This window comes from Lynx canadensis, chromosome A1 (genome assembly GCF_007474595.2).
Source record: "Lynx canadensis isolate LIC74 chromosome A1, mLynCan4.pri.v2, whole genome shotgun sequence".
NCBI classification, from domain to species: Eukaryota; Metazoa; Chordata; class Mammalia; order Carnivora; family Felidae; genus Lynx; species Lynx canadensis.
Genome location: NC_044303.2, coordinates 232,881,768 through 232,897,985, shown reverse-complemented (window position 1 = coordinate 232,897,985; position 16,218 = coordinate 232,881,768). Strand labels below are relative to the sequence as shown.

Genomic DNA, 16,218 nt, shown 5'->3' with positions numbered 1-16,218 from the left:
TCTAGGAGGGCAAAGCTCTGAGCAACCCAAAGCATTTAAGTGGTCTCATTCATCATCATAACACCCTGGGAGATGTAAATAGGTAGTAATAAGGAATATCACCATTCTACAGGGACAAAGGCAATGGTGCAACAGGTTAAGGGATTAGAATTTTTTAGAATGCATCAGTGGTACAGCTTAGGAGAACTAGTCTGTATTTCCATTCCCTGCCCCCCTCATTCCAGAAGTACCAAGCAAGAGTTTACCACGCTGGAAAGGTTCAGTTTTACGATGATAGTAAATGAAAGTATGCGTTTTTCTTCCCTTGGTATGGATCTCCTTTTTTTTTTTTTTTTCAAATGTCTTGGAATAAAATTTGACATTGCTCATTCACATGTAATAACCGTATTACTTTGAGGAGTAATAATGTATGAGGGATACACAGATCCAACAGACTGAATAATTCAAATCACAAAGCCATTAAATTTGGCAGACACAACTTGACAGTTTCCCCACTAGACATCTGAACGCGTTTTCTCCCTCCTCACTGGAGTTGATTTCTTATTGATTGTAGGATTGCATAACCCATTCCCGCGTCCTATCATATCCCCCAGTGGCCTATTAGCAACAAATCACTAAGCACAACAACATATCCACTGAGGGAGCAGTGCGGGCCGTAATAGACGAAGTTCATTTGTGTCTTCATGTAAAGTAATAAAATTCAGCCAGCATTAAAGAAAAGGTTGAGCCATCATGAGCATATTAACTAAATGACTCATTTTATCTAGAGACACTATAAAACTTAACTCTGACCTCCATTAATTATGAAAGACACAGGTGTTTTAAAATGACATTCTCTTAGAATAACTCAATTGGTCTCTGATGAATATAGCTATAAAATCAAAGAGGAAAACTCCAGGTTCTTATTGAACACGGAAGTTAGAGGCTTGCTCATAACGGAGGAGGAGAAGGCCAAATAATTAAGACAGACAGATACGCATTTGGCACGAAAAGAAAATGGAGACAGAACAGCAAGCTAATCTATCAAATGTGTTTTGAACAATGGGGGTAGTGACTTCTCTTTCTGTTTAACAGAAGTTCAGACCGTGGTCGATCATGAAACCATACGAACACAAAACACACACTGTGGAGCAGCTATCACCATTTGAGTAAATCTGAGAGCTGACGTCAACTGAAAGGCCAGTCTCACCTGTACCTGGGTCAGCTTCTTCCTACCCGATTTCACTTTGCTGCAGGACTCCCCCGTCATCAATAGGCGACTGTGCAGAGCTTGAAATAGCCACGCCCTCCATCACACCCACATTTTCCACTGCACTGACAGATTTGAATATTAAAATGTAAGTTTCTGATTTTGAAACTAAGGAAAAGTAACACCTGTATCCTTTAAGGCACAAGATGTTTCTATAAAAAATTATTTTAATGATCTGAATGTCAGTATTTAATGTATCAATCATATCAGTAACGTCAAAGCATCTGAAGATTTAATTTCATCCTGGAACCAATTCTGTAATTGCTGTCCCAGAGATTTTCATGATGCTGGTTGACTCCAAACGGATTCCAGGAGCCTTTATTTTTTCTGCAGTTATAACCATTCCAACCATATCTCTTTCATATGTTTTATCCACAAGTTTTGGGGCATTTAATTAATTTTTTGAATTACCAAACTATTGCAAATAGATAACAACTATTTAGTTGGATCACATTTAGATCACAGTTTGTGAATAATACAGTCATGCTTATAAGCTACCTCTTCAGTCAAAATCTTTGCTACCCTCCTCTAAAATCATGACTATATGTACTTTGGGCTATGAAAATTTTAAGATAATTTTGATTTTATTATTGTTGATATTACCATATGTGTCCAGTACAAACTCCCCCAAAATTGTATCGGCTTCTATTATCCCATTCCTTATCCCCAAAAAGTTATTTCAAACCTTTCGAAAGTCTTGGTTATTAAAAATGTTCCAAAAGAACACATCAGAACCAGGAATAAATCATTTTAATAGCACTCTTGTATGTTTAGACACCAAGATTGAAAGGCACAGAAATAGATGGAGAGCTTCTTGTTTTTTGCAAGTAAAATAAAGTCACAAAGATGAATTCTGAATGGGGTGCAGTGATTAAGACCAACGCTGTTAGCAAACTGCAGCGATATAAAACCAGAAAAACCTTTTCCCATAAGCACATCTAGGGTCATAGTTATTAGTCAATATTGTTAATAATCACACCGATAATTTAAATTTTACTATGCTCTAAATATTACTTGCTTTGAGGATTACAGACGATGACTTTTACTGCTCCAGATTTAACTCACAACTTCTGCTTTTGTGGGTCCGCTGGGTATTTGACTTGTTCCCTCCTATTTTTCAGTTAATAGAGATCATATTTCATTTGAAAAAATACCAAGTGACCTATCGTAGGATTCCTTTAACCCTGTTTTCTTAGGAATGTCTACTCCTCAAGTGATCTCCATATACAATTCTTTTTCTGGGTTAGCTTCAGAGTTAGCAAAAGCCGAGCTGTTTTGTGTTTGTTTCAGTTTTGTTTTCATGTATCTTCAAATAATCAAAGAATTGCAGCTCAGTCCCCACATGCTCAGGGCTAGCTAGCTATGGCCATCACGGCAAGCCACGCTCCCGAGTCTTGCTCCAAATCTCCCCTTTGACTCTTGCCCTCTACCTTTCCATCTGGGGTCACCATCAATCACTGTCAAACTCAGCTCTGAAACAGGTCTCAAATCTCTCCTCCCCATTTCCACCATCACTGCCTAAGTGTAAGTTCTTTCTACTGTCACCTGATCCACAGCCCCCAAGTGCTGTTCCTATCTCCAAATTGTTCAAATTCGAGCAGACTCTGCACACAATATGGAAGAAATATCTTCTTCAATGCAAATCTGAGCATATAAATAGGCAGACTGAAAAATCTCCCAAGCTCCTAATGCCTTTAGCAGAAGCTCTCAAATTTGCCAGGCCAGGAGATCATCAGAAACTTGATTAAAGCAAAGATTCCAACGTTACTTCCATAAAGTCTAACGCTGATGAGCTCGAGAGGCCTGGGCATCTGTGCTCTTGTGAGGCCTCTTAGGCAACTCTCATGACGGCCAGATTTGGAATCGCTGGTCTGGAAGATTAAGTCCACTCTGTTCCACAATCTGACCCCACCTAAAGCTCCTGCTTCACCTGCAATAACTCCGCCTCTCAGCCAACTGGTCACTAACTGGTCCAGTCAAGCTTAGCTCTTCTCAGCCTCACTGGGATCTCGGACTTTCCCCGAGGTATGGTCTTTCTGGCAAGAAGACTCTTCCATCTGCCAGACTCGTAATGCGTCTCCAAGGCTCACTTGAAAAAGCACCTTCTCCATGCACCATGTTCACCCCCCAAAACCATCATGTTTCTTTTTTCTTGGGGTTTCTAGGGCCCTTTACCCAGGCTTCCCTGGGAGAATTTAATTGCTTGTGTTCCCCCCACAACTGTTAGGTCAAGAGTCAGCAAACTTGTCTTTAAGGGCCAGACAGCAAATGCTTTGCCTTCATGGATGGTCTCAGTTGATACAACTCATCTCTGTAGGTAAAGTTCAAAAGCAGCCCTAGGAAATATGCAACTGAATGGGTGTGGCTGTGCCCCAGGAAAACTTTATTTACAAAAACAGGAGACCAACGACGGAGCCTCAGCTTGCCAACCGGGCACGAGGTTTGTGCCAGGCTACGAAGTCTTCGTCAGGTAGAGACTAAGCTTCGTCTTTGTTTCCCCAGTGCCTTAGATACTTCCTGGCATAAAGTAGGTTCCATAAATATTTGATGAATGAAGAGTCATGAAAGGTAACTAAGTGAACTAATAAACTCTGATGGACCCTATGTGGGACTGGCTGGGAGCAAAGCTCTCAACGCTCCAACACCGTACAGCACACATATACACCCAAAGTAAAGAGGCTGATTAATTCTTATTACACTGCTTTGTTGACTCATTCATGCATTTTGGGGAAAAAAAGGACTTTATAACTAAATAAATAACTATGCTGCTAGACTTATCTGCTCACCAGTTCCAGCAGAGAAGGAAAGCGTAGAGATTATTCTGTTTTTTACAACAGCAAAAGGAACACAGTGTGCAGAAGTCTTTCCCCCAAGAGTTTCTGTAGACCACCTGTTTGTTAAAAGCTCACACTCCTGGACCCTTTCCAGCTCACTGAATCAGCAGAGCTGGGAACAGGGCACAGAGGAAACTTCACTTTGAATGAACACACCCCCACCCCCGGGGTACTTAGGTACGCTGATGTCTGGCAAATACTGGACAAAAGGTAACAAAGCCAGCAGAAAAGGAGTGGGACTTTTTAACACAGATCAGGTTAATTAACCAAATGGACCCTATTGGAAGATTAATAGGTATGAGAAGGAGGAAGATAGGCAAAGAGAATCCTAAGAGAAACGCACACCTATAAATCGAGTGCCAACACTGAGAAGGAAAATGATAGACAAGAGAAAATATTTAAACGATAAACTAACAGCTGAATAAAAAATTCCAGACCACGAGCAGGAATGAAAAGCACCATCCTTTTTTTTCTTTTTCATCACCAGCTGTTTTTCCTAAATCATAATTAATATAAATACAATGTAAACATCATTGCTACCCTGGGATTCTTTGCACTAAGGGGGTCTATTGCTTTTGGACTCACTCCTAACTGCTGACTTGATTCCACTCACAGAAGTTACCTTCAATTGTGTATACTTGACTACAATGTATCCTTTGGAAAACAGAAGTTGTGGCTACTGGAAGCAGAATTGCCCATCTTATAAAAAATCTCCATTTTTCCTTTTAATCATACATTGCTTCCAAGAGATTAATTCTAAGGTAAAACTTGAAAATAAAAATAGCAATGATGAATAGCCACCACCAAAAAAAAAAAAAAGAGTGAATAACATTGGTTCAATTTAAAAAAAAATGATTTTATGTGAATCTAAAATGCAGCTCTTTGTTCAGATCCAGCGACAAAATCATTTTGAAAGGAGGAACTTCTTCTAATTAAATAGAAGTCTGCCCGTGCATTTAATTGTGATCTTATGGGAACATATGCTTTGAATACTTAAAGCAAATTCCGCGCCACCGTAACAAAAGCAAGTTCATCTTTCCTTTTTATCTTTATTTTTGCAGATTCAAACCAGGGGCAAAACAATGCTTGAAAATAACACACTAGAATTTTTCAAGACTAGTTTTTGTGACTGTGATGAATGAAGGTCAAGCTATGCCTTGGAAGCCCCAAGGTCTTAGTTTTAGTTTTTGTTTTCAGTAATAAACATGCTGATGAGAAATCTATAGTACCCGTTATAGAAACATGCATACGGAAGTATCTTCCCCTCTGTGGAGATGGTTCACTGACTGTAATGGCAAAGCAAAGGGCTCCGTGCAAGGCGCAAGACTCGGGGCTGGTCCCCAAGTCCGGGGCAAGAAGGCTCGTGCATTCCCATTTACCCTTCCTCTTGATATCTCCATAACGTTCCCATTTTGCAATGTAACTTCAATAGAATTAAAATTTGAAATTTCCAAGGTCATGAATTGTTGTATTTGTCATCAAATTTGATTGCTACCTGACCCAAGCGTTGAGTCTATGGGCTTCAGTCCCACCACCTTCATCACCAGCAGAGGGCTGGGCCTCCCTCACTCAAAGGCGCTCATGTGAAATTTTACGGGTGAGTGTTTTTACTAAAACATCATAGGTTATAGACTCTGCCTTTCAATTTATATACTTCTATTACACTGAAGCTGGTTAGAGAACAGTAAGGTGATCAGACATCCACTGAAAGACCAAGAAACACACAAAAAGAATGGAAGGAAACTCACATTCTCTTTGGTGAGAGACTCTTTTCGTTATGATTCTATGGCTTTATGCTTCATAAGAATATGGCTAATTTGCAGATGCCCTGATTATTATCTGTTCATAATCGAGCACTGCATTGTATGCGAACCACGTTAGCTGCCATTGGGAATAACATTTGAATTTAGCACAGAATCACCTGTAGTCCTTCCAGTGAACCCAAAACACTAAAGACAGACAGATTGATTTGGAGAATAAAAGTATAATCATCTTCTTACATCTAGTTTTACAATCCTATCTGCCACAAAACTTACACTTGTATCAACTTTGTGAACTGTTACTAGTACCAATAAAGTACCAATATTTTTTACTTCATCTGTGCAAAATCTACACCAGGACATATTTCTTCACTTTGGAGTTTTTCTTCTTATATATAAAATATCATGAGAATGGCTTTTTGTAGGTTTTTAGACAAAGATGTATATAAACCATTCATAAAATATTACCCCAATCGTATAAGGAAATAGAAATCAAATAGCGTGGGGAAATAATTGAAAAGTTTAGCTGTGATTATTTCTGAAATTGTGTTTCTTTCTTTATGCTTTAACTGCATTTTCCACATCTTCTGAAATGCAAATGCCTCAGCCTCATCTTTGAAAACACAAATATTATTTTAATTTTTAAAGAGCCTTGGGTAAAACAGGATACGAATGCCAATGCTTTCAAAATAGCATAAAAGATAACGTGCATCTTGGAAATAATAAATTCAGGGATCTTTCCAGAAGTTCCACGAATTCAAGAATGCAGGCACCTTCTGGCACCACATAACCACAAATCGCTTAAAGAGAGGTTTTCTCTTTGCAGCACAATGAACTTCCTTTTTGTGATGAGCAACAAAGAATCTTTAACTGAATTCAATTTCAGGAACATAAAGCATCACTGACATAAAGTGAAACCACCCAGTAAATGGCTTTACAATGTTGGGTGCTAACTCTAAGAAAACAGAAAGCCTATCACTGTATTTTTTTTTCCACCACTCATATTTAAACCATTACAAATGTCCTAAATATGCACCTGCTCTCTAAACTTCTTTTGCTCTGTCAAGCCCTCCCAAGCAGGAAGCTGAGGGCTGGGTTATTTTTAAAATGTTATAGCTGGCTCACACTCCCTCTCAAGCTTTCGGAGCCTAATCCCACCACCCAAGTTTCCTAGTAAAATTCCTATTCTCCTCGCTCAGCGATGTCTGCCTGAAGCGCACACGCGCACATATGCCGAAACCCGGAGACTTCCGCAGTCACCGTCCCGCTGCATGCTTACTGCGTGCCTGGTGCTGTGACAATCGCTTTTCATGGATTATTTTATTTAATCCTGGCAACAGCTGACAGGGGTAGGAATAATTATATCGATTCTAAACATGAGAAAATTAGATTTCTAACGCTGGCTCCAAGATCACGCAGCTGAGCAAGTCCATTCTATGTCTTTCTTTCTTTCTTGACTTGTTTATCGAATGTCTCTGGCACCCAGGGTGCTGCTCTAGAACGGAAAATACAGCCCGTGTTCCTGGGGTCGCTTATCTGAAATTCAAATTCAACTGTGCCTCCTGGACTTGGACGTGCTGAAGTCTACTGGTCCTTTTGCTCCTGGTGACCACGCCGTACCATGAGCCAGGTTGACTCGGTGGCTAGTCTGATCCCAGCGTGGCTGGGCCGGGATGTGGTGACAGGAGATGGCCGCAGACTTTGAGGGACCCTGGGAAGGCTACCTCTAGGGACAGGCATCCCTGGGGACGATTCCCAGGCGCTGTCTCCCACCAGGGCAGGACCACAAGCTAGCTCTTCCCAATGCCAATTTGCTCGGTGGCTCCTCACATCCAGGAGGAGAACCCGTGTCATTGGCCAAAAGCCAAACGCCTGCGATGCGTGTGCCCGTGTGCCGTGCCGTCCCACTCATGCGGCACCAGAAACAGCGGAGACTCTTCCCCGTCTCCTTTGCCAAAGTTCTTCAGGGTCGAATGGAGCATCCGAGACCCAGCGGTACCAACGGAGGTATTTGTACCTGGTGCCGCCTGGCAGGCATCGCCTTCCCCTCTGGCTAAGGGCGAGAGCTCACTTCCCCTAAGGGTTAGCTGTGCCACTCTCTTGTGTCCTTGCAATAAATCTGCTTTGAACCCAACCCATCTTCCCCGGAGGGTCCTCCCGGATGCAGAGGAGGACATTTATGAACCAAATCCTCGGAGCAGATATGTTCCATCCACACATGTGTTTGAGCTTCTGCCAAAGGAGAAACTGTGCCACATTCTAGGGAAGGAAAGAGAAGACAGGCACATCCTCCACCATCCGGTAAGTCAGTATTTGGTCGTGTGCGGGGCGGGGGGGGGGGGGGGGACACCTGACAAAAAGTCACGCGGTAAGGGAAGAAATGAAGGCAGATGACAGGTGTGCTAACAGGACCACACAGCGCAGGGGCTGGAGGCGCTCGGGCCCAGGGGAGGACCTTGGAGCCAGATCTCCTCACAACGCGTCTGAGTTCACCAAGTAAAGTTGGGGTGGGTGGGTACCTGATGTTCCAGAAAAGCAAAGGAGTCTGTCACCAACTCCCCAGGGCAGGAAAGAGAACATTTTACAGTTTTGGACAATTTAAATAACTCCACATGCCTGGACCACGAGAGAATGAAAAAGAGCGGAGTCCATGAGGGATGTGGGACCACAAGGCAGAGGGTGTGTTGGGCAACACCCAAGGTGCCAGCATTTACCCAATGGGGACTACCGAAGGGGGGGCCTTTTAAGAAGATGATGTTGGCCAGGGTATGAAGAAAGAGGACAAAACCTGGAGGCCAGAGGACCAATTAAAAACCCTTGCGACATACGATCCAGGTTCCCAGTGAATACGCTTGATGGAAGTCGGCATCTGAAGTCCCCCATGGATTCCCAATGTGCTGAAGGAACTAAAAGTCGACCAAATAAGCCCAACCAATCCGTACTCACTGTCCGCTCAAAAATATCAAAAGGCATGCCGGTGACATGTTCAGTGCTAGGAGCTAAGCCAATCTCCGTGTCCCCATGTAAACTTATGCCCGCACATCTCAATGTCTTCAAGGGCTGGGTGGTGCACAAGGTTGCCTTGAGATCTGAGAGCAAAAGGAACGGTTCTAGAAACGGTTCAGTGTTTATCTAGAATATAAACCAGATTTAGCTTCGCTCAGGTATACATGGAAACTGCACATCCTCTCTCTTGCTATGAAAGGTATGTTTTATAATCTAGTAAATCTGATACATCACTCCAGTGCCCAAAGTGGTTTCCTTGAGTTCCAGAGAGAGTCCAAATCTACCAATGGCTTCTTTCTTCAAAGTTAATATTTTTCCTAAGAGATAGGTATGTATAGGTATGTTTTAGAAATTACCCTCAAAATACGTTGGCAGGATAAATTATTTGAACGGAAGGATTCCGTCTGTTCTCTAAAGAAGCACTGGTAAATTTGAGGGAAACAACTCAAAGATCTGTTCTGATTGTGTTCTGGTAGCCTCGTCATCAGACTGCAACGTCGGATATTGACCTGGATCCAGGAGTTTGTGCACTTGAAGAGGGGAAATGTAACGGTTTCCTTGAATTCTCAATTGACGAGAAAATGGTCTAGTCAAGGTCACATTGGAATGGACATCCAAATCTCGACTCCAGAATTTTACTGAAGAATGTGCCGACAAGTTACGAACATGGTTTCTGGAGTCAAAATGCCTGGGTCTGACATCTGGGTCCAGCTTTTATTAGACATCATAAATAGGACCAGACTCAATCCCCTCATCTCTAACACAGGGACGTTGACAATACCTACCTCTCAGCTTTCACAGGAAATAAAGTAGATGAATTCACGTGAGAACAGTTCCTGGCACACGGGGAGCACCCAATAAATGCTGCCATGCAAAGCAGTCATCATCTTATTATTAGTAGCATAGTCAACAGCCCCTTATGCCGTATTTCCTTCTTAGAAGAAGCGTTACTTAGCACTCGTGAGCTACGGCAGAGAAGCTCACGTGTAACTGCACAGATGGAAAACGAAATCCAAAATTATCTGCGGTGGCAAAACGTAAGATCTCTCACCTTGCTCCTACAACAAGTTCTTTCTGTCCTGGGTCAAATGTTAACTGCGAGAAATCCACAGCATTCTTCGCTCTGAACTCCCGTAACCAGGGGCCAATTTCTAAACAGGAAAAAATAAATAAATAAAAAGATAAAAATGAATGATGTTTCCTCCGGGGACCACAAAAGGTGCACATCAGGTAGCAAACATGACATTGCAGAGAAGCTTGGAGGGCCCCCTGACGCGATCGTTCAGGGGCCACTGGCGGTTCCCATCAGAATGTGACACAGTCCACACCGAGCTTGTGTAAAACAGAGACGGCAGCCACCCAATAAAGAGCGAGCATCAGCGCTTGGGTGTGATTTATAAGCCAGATGTGCATTTCCCTTTGGGCGCTGGGCTGGGCGGAAAACCACACAGCATTCACGCGCTTCACCCAGGAAAAACTGAACGCAAACAGAAGCACTTCCTGGGTGTCCTCCCTGGCAAGAACTGAAGACTTGAGGAAATCGCAAAGCCCTCCTTCGGACCCAGGACAAACCCAGGCGCACCATCTGCCTTCCTTCAAAGTGGACGCTTCGTGTCCCTGCGCTTTGGGTTTCCATCCTGGCCCCACAACCAGGCATGTTAAATACATTCAGCACTTTCTAGATGTGAAATCTAGTTACTTCTAGTTCTCACTGGCATTTTTTTTTCCCCTAAGGGAAATCAGGAAATAGCCACTCTTTAGAGACGGGTTTTTCACAAGACTGTTAAGTCCTATGACATGGCCTCCAGCCTAGAGTCTGATTATTGTAACACGACAGCTCAACAGCTCGGAAGAGGGACAGAATGCTGCTTCACGAGCCATTTTTGCAACTTTTATGGGCACATTTCTGACACCAAAAAAAAAAAAAAAAATGCTCAGTGAGTTGCCCTCTAGTTGTGCCTCACCTTATCATTATTCCTGACACTTAGCCACGTTATCTGTCATTTTTTCTTGGATTTACTATTCTGAGTGATATCACACTGACTAAACAGGCACATGACAGATGCCACATCAACAAAGTTACAAAACAGATATAATATGGAAATATGCCCACAACCCATAATATGTCCCATACACAGGTCTTTGTTGATGTGATTGGGACGGATTATTTTCAAGAAATGGCTCCGCCTGATAAATACAGCAATTTTCTACTATCAGTTACTGGGGAAAAGGCCATACACCAGAAGTTCTCCACTGCATAAAGGAAACCAGGGTTGAGTTCTAGAGAGACCTGTCTTTGGGTTTTGAAATTGTACTGTGCATCTTGATCCTTTTAAGAAGTTTATTTCAATGTATTCACTTTACAGCCAAATCATTAAAAAAAAAATTACAGCAAAGTATGTACAAGGCCCTGGAGCTATAAAAACTTGTTAATGAACGGTCTGTTCCAGAAGCTCACAATCCAGTTAGGGGGCAAGCACTAGTATCTTCTTTAAGCAAAGTATCTATGAATGCGAGGACTTTACAGGCATTTGTAATGTTACAAGAAGTACTCACACATAGAAAGGAGTGGAGACTGGGATTCTCGGTAAAAGAAAGGAGAGATCTGACCACATATTGACAGTGCAGACGCGTTCTAGAGGAGCAGAGCTACGTGGGATGCCACGGTGCCCCCAGGGCCAGAATCGGTGCTGCCCACCTGCTTGCCCATCAGTTCTCCGTTCCTGGGAGACAGAGCCAAAGGCTCTTATGTCTGCAAAGCTCACTTGGGTGCCTGCGGCACAAGGCGCAGGACTCTGAATGCGGGAGGCAATGATCACTGTGTGGAATGGACGAGCAAGAATCAGCAAGTGATTTCAAGAGGAAAAGAATCAAAAATGAAAGGAAAGGGGAAAAAAGAGAAGAGGGAAAGGAAAAAGCAATGGTAATTCAAGAAACCACTGGGATGGTTAACTGAGAGGCATATTTAAATATAGCTCACAGGTCAACAAGTTCGGACATGGCTTCATCTGTGATAGAGAGGCTTTGAAAAGTCCTCAGGCAAGTACTTGACACATCAAAGCAGGCATCTTAGGAATGTGAATGGGCCACTGGTGGGCAGGAAAGAGTAGAGAATGGGGGCAGGAATGTTAGCTTTTTAAAAGTACCACCAGGCACTTTAGGTAGTGGTTGTATGAATGCTGGTTATCAAAATGCAGGAGGAACAATGGTGGGGGTGTCCTAGGGGCCTGATACCTAACTGGAAGGCAACCAGCTGAAGATAACAAAATCGTTCCGACACAGAATTAAGCAGAAAACATTGTAGAGTGGCACACAGGCCTCAAGGGATAAGGCCAGGTCTTGGAGAAAGATGATAGGTTCAGGTGAACTACGGAGAACGTCCTCTATGAAGAATGACCCCAGAGACATGGCGGAGCATGGCTACGACCCGGAAGTGCACGTAGAGCTGTTTTAATACAACAGCTTCATCACACAGAGAGGAACCTGATGAGGAGACCTGCCAGGACTGGAGTTCCAGGCTCTTGAGTGCCCCTCCCAGGCTCTACGGACCAAAGCTCACAGCTGCCAGAGCTGAGCACACATGTTGTACTCAAGGTGGTGACAACGAGTAGGTCGCATGAGTCAAGAAGAGAGGGCCACGGGCTGACCTTTCTGTTAGAGGAGTGGAAATGTGAGCCACATGTGGGGAGAGAGGACATGAAAAGACATCAGAAGAAAATCACCTCCCATGCATTAATCTCTCTTTTCAGTTAGACAAACAGGAAGGGTGTGGCCAACAGGGACCAGGGTGAAGAGACATACTTCAGGTTTTGGCTCCTATGCTGGGCAACAGGAAGGGCTACACTACTTCCTGAAATGTCCTCCAATAATAGAAGGAGGGATGCAGATATGGAAAAGCAAGCTAACAACATATAGTTCCATCAAAATTGTTCCCTTTCCTTTATTTCAATTTCCAAAGAGCTGCCCCCTTGAAACAGTACATTTTTATGGTTAACATTAGATAAAAGTTGGATAATCTGCACATTCTCTTCTTTTTTGATTTTCCTGGGCATCCCTCCAGGTCTGGCTCTCTCAACTTTGCATGTCACCTGACTTCTATCTGACACAACACCATGAACTCCTGGGGAGAAAGCTAATGCATCAACCTGTCTCTAACTGAGAATGCGCCTGTCTCAGACACCTCTCCTCCCCGCTTCGCCGTAAGATCAGAGGCTGGTGCCCTCTCCTCTGTGCCAAGATCAGTACCCCTTCCTCTGCTCATGCCAACTCTTCCCTCCTCTTTGGTCCCTTCTCTAAATCACCTCTTTTCTCCTCTAATATCTCCCGTGTTATCAGGCCCCTTCCCTTTGTCTGCAAGTACATGCATAGTCCCTCATTTTGAAAAATCTTTTAAGGGGCACCTGGGTGGTTCAACAGGTTGAGCATCTGAGTCTTAATTTTGGCTCAGGTCATGGTGGGATCGAGCCCCACACTGGGATCCACACTGAGTGTAGAGCCTACTTGGGTTTTTCCGTCTCTCTCCCTCTGCCGCTCTCCCCTGCTTGCTCTCTCTCTCTCTTAAATTAAAAATAACAATAACATTTACAAAAATATTTTTAAAAATTGTTATTATATTCTTTTATTACGACAGTGTCAAACACTCTGACAAAACGCATAGTAAACTCCCACATACAATTTGTCAGAAAAGGCAGTAGGCTTAGTTTCACATGTAAGTTTCAACAACCCCTTAAGGAATATGGAATCTCAACTTTATTGAACTTACTTCAGAGATTAGACAAAGAAGTAAAGCTTCCTAACATAGTTCCGAGGTGATTAGGATCCTGATAATCTTGCTAGTAAGGCTTCACAAAGACATGATGAGAAAGGAAAATCATGGGCCACCCTCATTTAAAAGTATGGCTGAAAACACTGCTAAGGAAAGACATGTATTAGCAAATCACACACACGTGTATGCACATGTGTGTGTGCGTGCGTGCGCGCGCGCGCACACACACACACACACACACTGCTTCACATGGGACGGGGTCTACTCCAGAAACCCAAGGATGGATCGACAAGTTTAATGTCAGAAGTTCTATCAGTAGAATTTGCCACCACAGTAACAGAGTTCAATACCAGCATCAAGAAATGATCAGTGCTACTTTCTAAAGAATCCGAAAAGGAACAGTTACAGACACAAAAGTCTAAAAGAGCACAATGTCAAGTAAGGCAGGTGAGGACAGAGCCTGAACACGGGGCAAGTGGAGGCCAACGAGCTCAGCAGATGCCAAAGAAAGATGAGGGCAAGGGAAGCGAGCAGCGAACAGCACACAGCACGTGCTAGGTTGAGAGATACAGTTGTTAACAACATCAACTTTAATATACGCTCACTTCTCCCAAATAATGGGTTCACCTTTTCCCTCCTATTTCTCTCTCCTGATTTTGCTGAAAAGAACACATAGGAACATCAGGATGAAAGGGAACTTAAATATAGCAGCCAACAGGACCACTGTTTGGAAGTTAAAAACACAAAACCTGTAACTTCAAATTTAATACTTTGTAGATAATTTTTAATATTTGATGGTAATCATTCAAGCTAATCCTTTGATTACACAAATGTGGCGATTAAAAAATGGCCCATCAATGACCGTCTACTGCAAAATTAGCTGCAGTGACACATATTTGCCTTCTCTTACCATTGCATAAGCACCCATATGATTGTTTTATAAATATTCTAATAAAACATATGCTGATTTGATTTTAAAAAGAACCCAATATTACAGTCTCAAGAACTAACTTTCATGAACATATGTCAGCATTAATCAATTTGATCCAAATGATGACATGTATAAACTAGAGACTAGCTTACAAATTCAAGCTAGTCACCAACCCCCCCCCCACAACCAACCCTAGAAAATAGAAAACTTTGGAAACAAAACAAAAGTTACTATTAACACTGTAGAAGATATTGAAGGAAGTCATGGTCATAAGCCAAGAAAACCTTTTAGAGCCTGATAAGTAAGAATCACAGGAGATTTTGGTGTTCAAGACTAGCCCTGTTCTGAAATCTGAAAACCAAACTGATGTCTCCTCCAGGGGCTAAAGCCTGACTCACTTCCCAGGGACCATGCTGACTAGCAGGCAAACACTGAGCAGTGAAACCTCCCAGGTCAAATAAAAGTGGCTCTGGGTGGCCTGTTCCATTCATCACTCTAAACTTCAGTCGATTAAGAAGCCCAGTAAGCAGGATTGAGAATCTTTTGGGGGGAACATGAAACCCACATTGGAAAAACCCTAACATGTAGCTTCCTATGCAACATTTTTGGAAAGTAACAAGAAGGAAAAATCAACATCCTCTTCACTTTGAAAATGAATTGATTCCCACTATTATATACTGTTAAAAACTGCCACCCACTCAGTTTAATAAATAATACATTTATTGTTTCTGCTATTGTTGTTATGAATAACCATGATCCACATGTCAGTTAAGATCTACAGAAAAAACCATTCCCATGGTCACCAGTTAGGTTTTATGATCCAAGGGTCTTGGTGTAACGAAGGGAGGAGAAAATGTCAGTAACCATGCACTGATCTGCTTTACTGGTGCAAAGAACAGGGGTGCATGGGCGGCTCAGTCGGTTATTAAGTGTCTGACTCGACTTCACCTCAGGCCATGATCCCAGAGTTCGTGCACTGCCAGCACAGAGCCTGCTTGGTATTCTCTGTCTCTCACTCCCTCTCTGTCCCTCCTCCACTTGCTCACATGTGCACATGCTCTCTCTCTCTCAAAAATAAATAAATTAACATTAAGAAAAAAAGAATTACTTTATCAGAGCAAAGAACATTCTGGAATGACAAGGTAGGGATGATGCGAACAGAGTAGAATGGCAGGATTTCTCAGCAGTGTAAGCCACTCAGCTCTGGTGTGGGGGGACAGGACACTGTCCTGAAATCCCAAGGCCTGGGTCCTCCCCTCCCCCGGAAGGGCACTCCTGCCAGCTGGGCACCAGGAAAAGAAGGGCAGACGGTCCTATTGGCTGAGCATTCCGGAAGTTGTCCTTCCCCATGTTGTGAAAGAAACCATCCTGCATCAGAGATGCCTATTACTCTTTAAAGGTGGCATGCATCCCCCTTCCAGGGACGTCGTTTTCAGCTTCTGCCATTACACGCACCATTCTCAGCAATGCAGTCTGAGCTGAAATATGATTGGAAAACAAAGGAGCAGAATTTTTAAGAAGCCCTGAGAACGGCAAGGCAGGTCAGTGCTCTGGACCGCTACCACTGTTCTTCTTTTTCCTTTTCCTGCTTTCCCCAGGCATGTGCTTCCAACAACAGCCTGTCAGAGCAAGGTGAGCCTGCTTGACTCAGCAGCTCTCAGCACCTGGTGCTG

At 43.0% G+C, this 16,218-nt stretch overlaps 1 protein-coding gene across 1 annotated transcript in view; it reads right to left on the bottom strand.

Moving 5' to 3' along the window:
- The window catches only part of SEMA5A (semaphorin 5A), a 477,201-nt gene that overhangs the window by 251,681 nt on the left and 209,302 nt on the right, over positions 1–16,218 (bottom strand). The window contains exon 4 of the mRNA XM_030332665.1: positions 9,901–10,000. Coding sequence (XP_030188525.1) covers positions 9,901–10,000 — 100 coding nt within the window. The remainder of the gene's footprint in view (positions 1–9,900; positions 10,001–16,218) is intronic.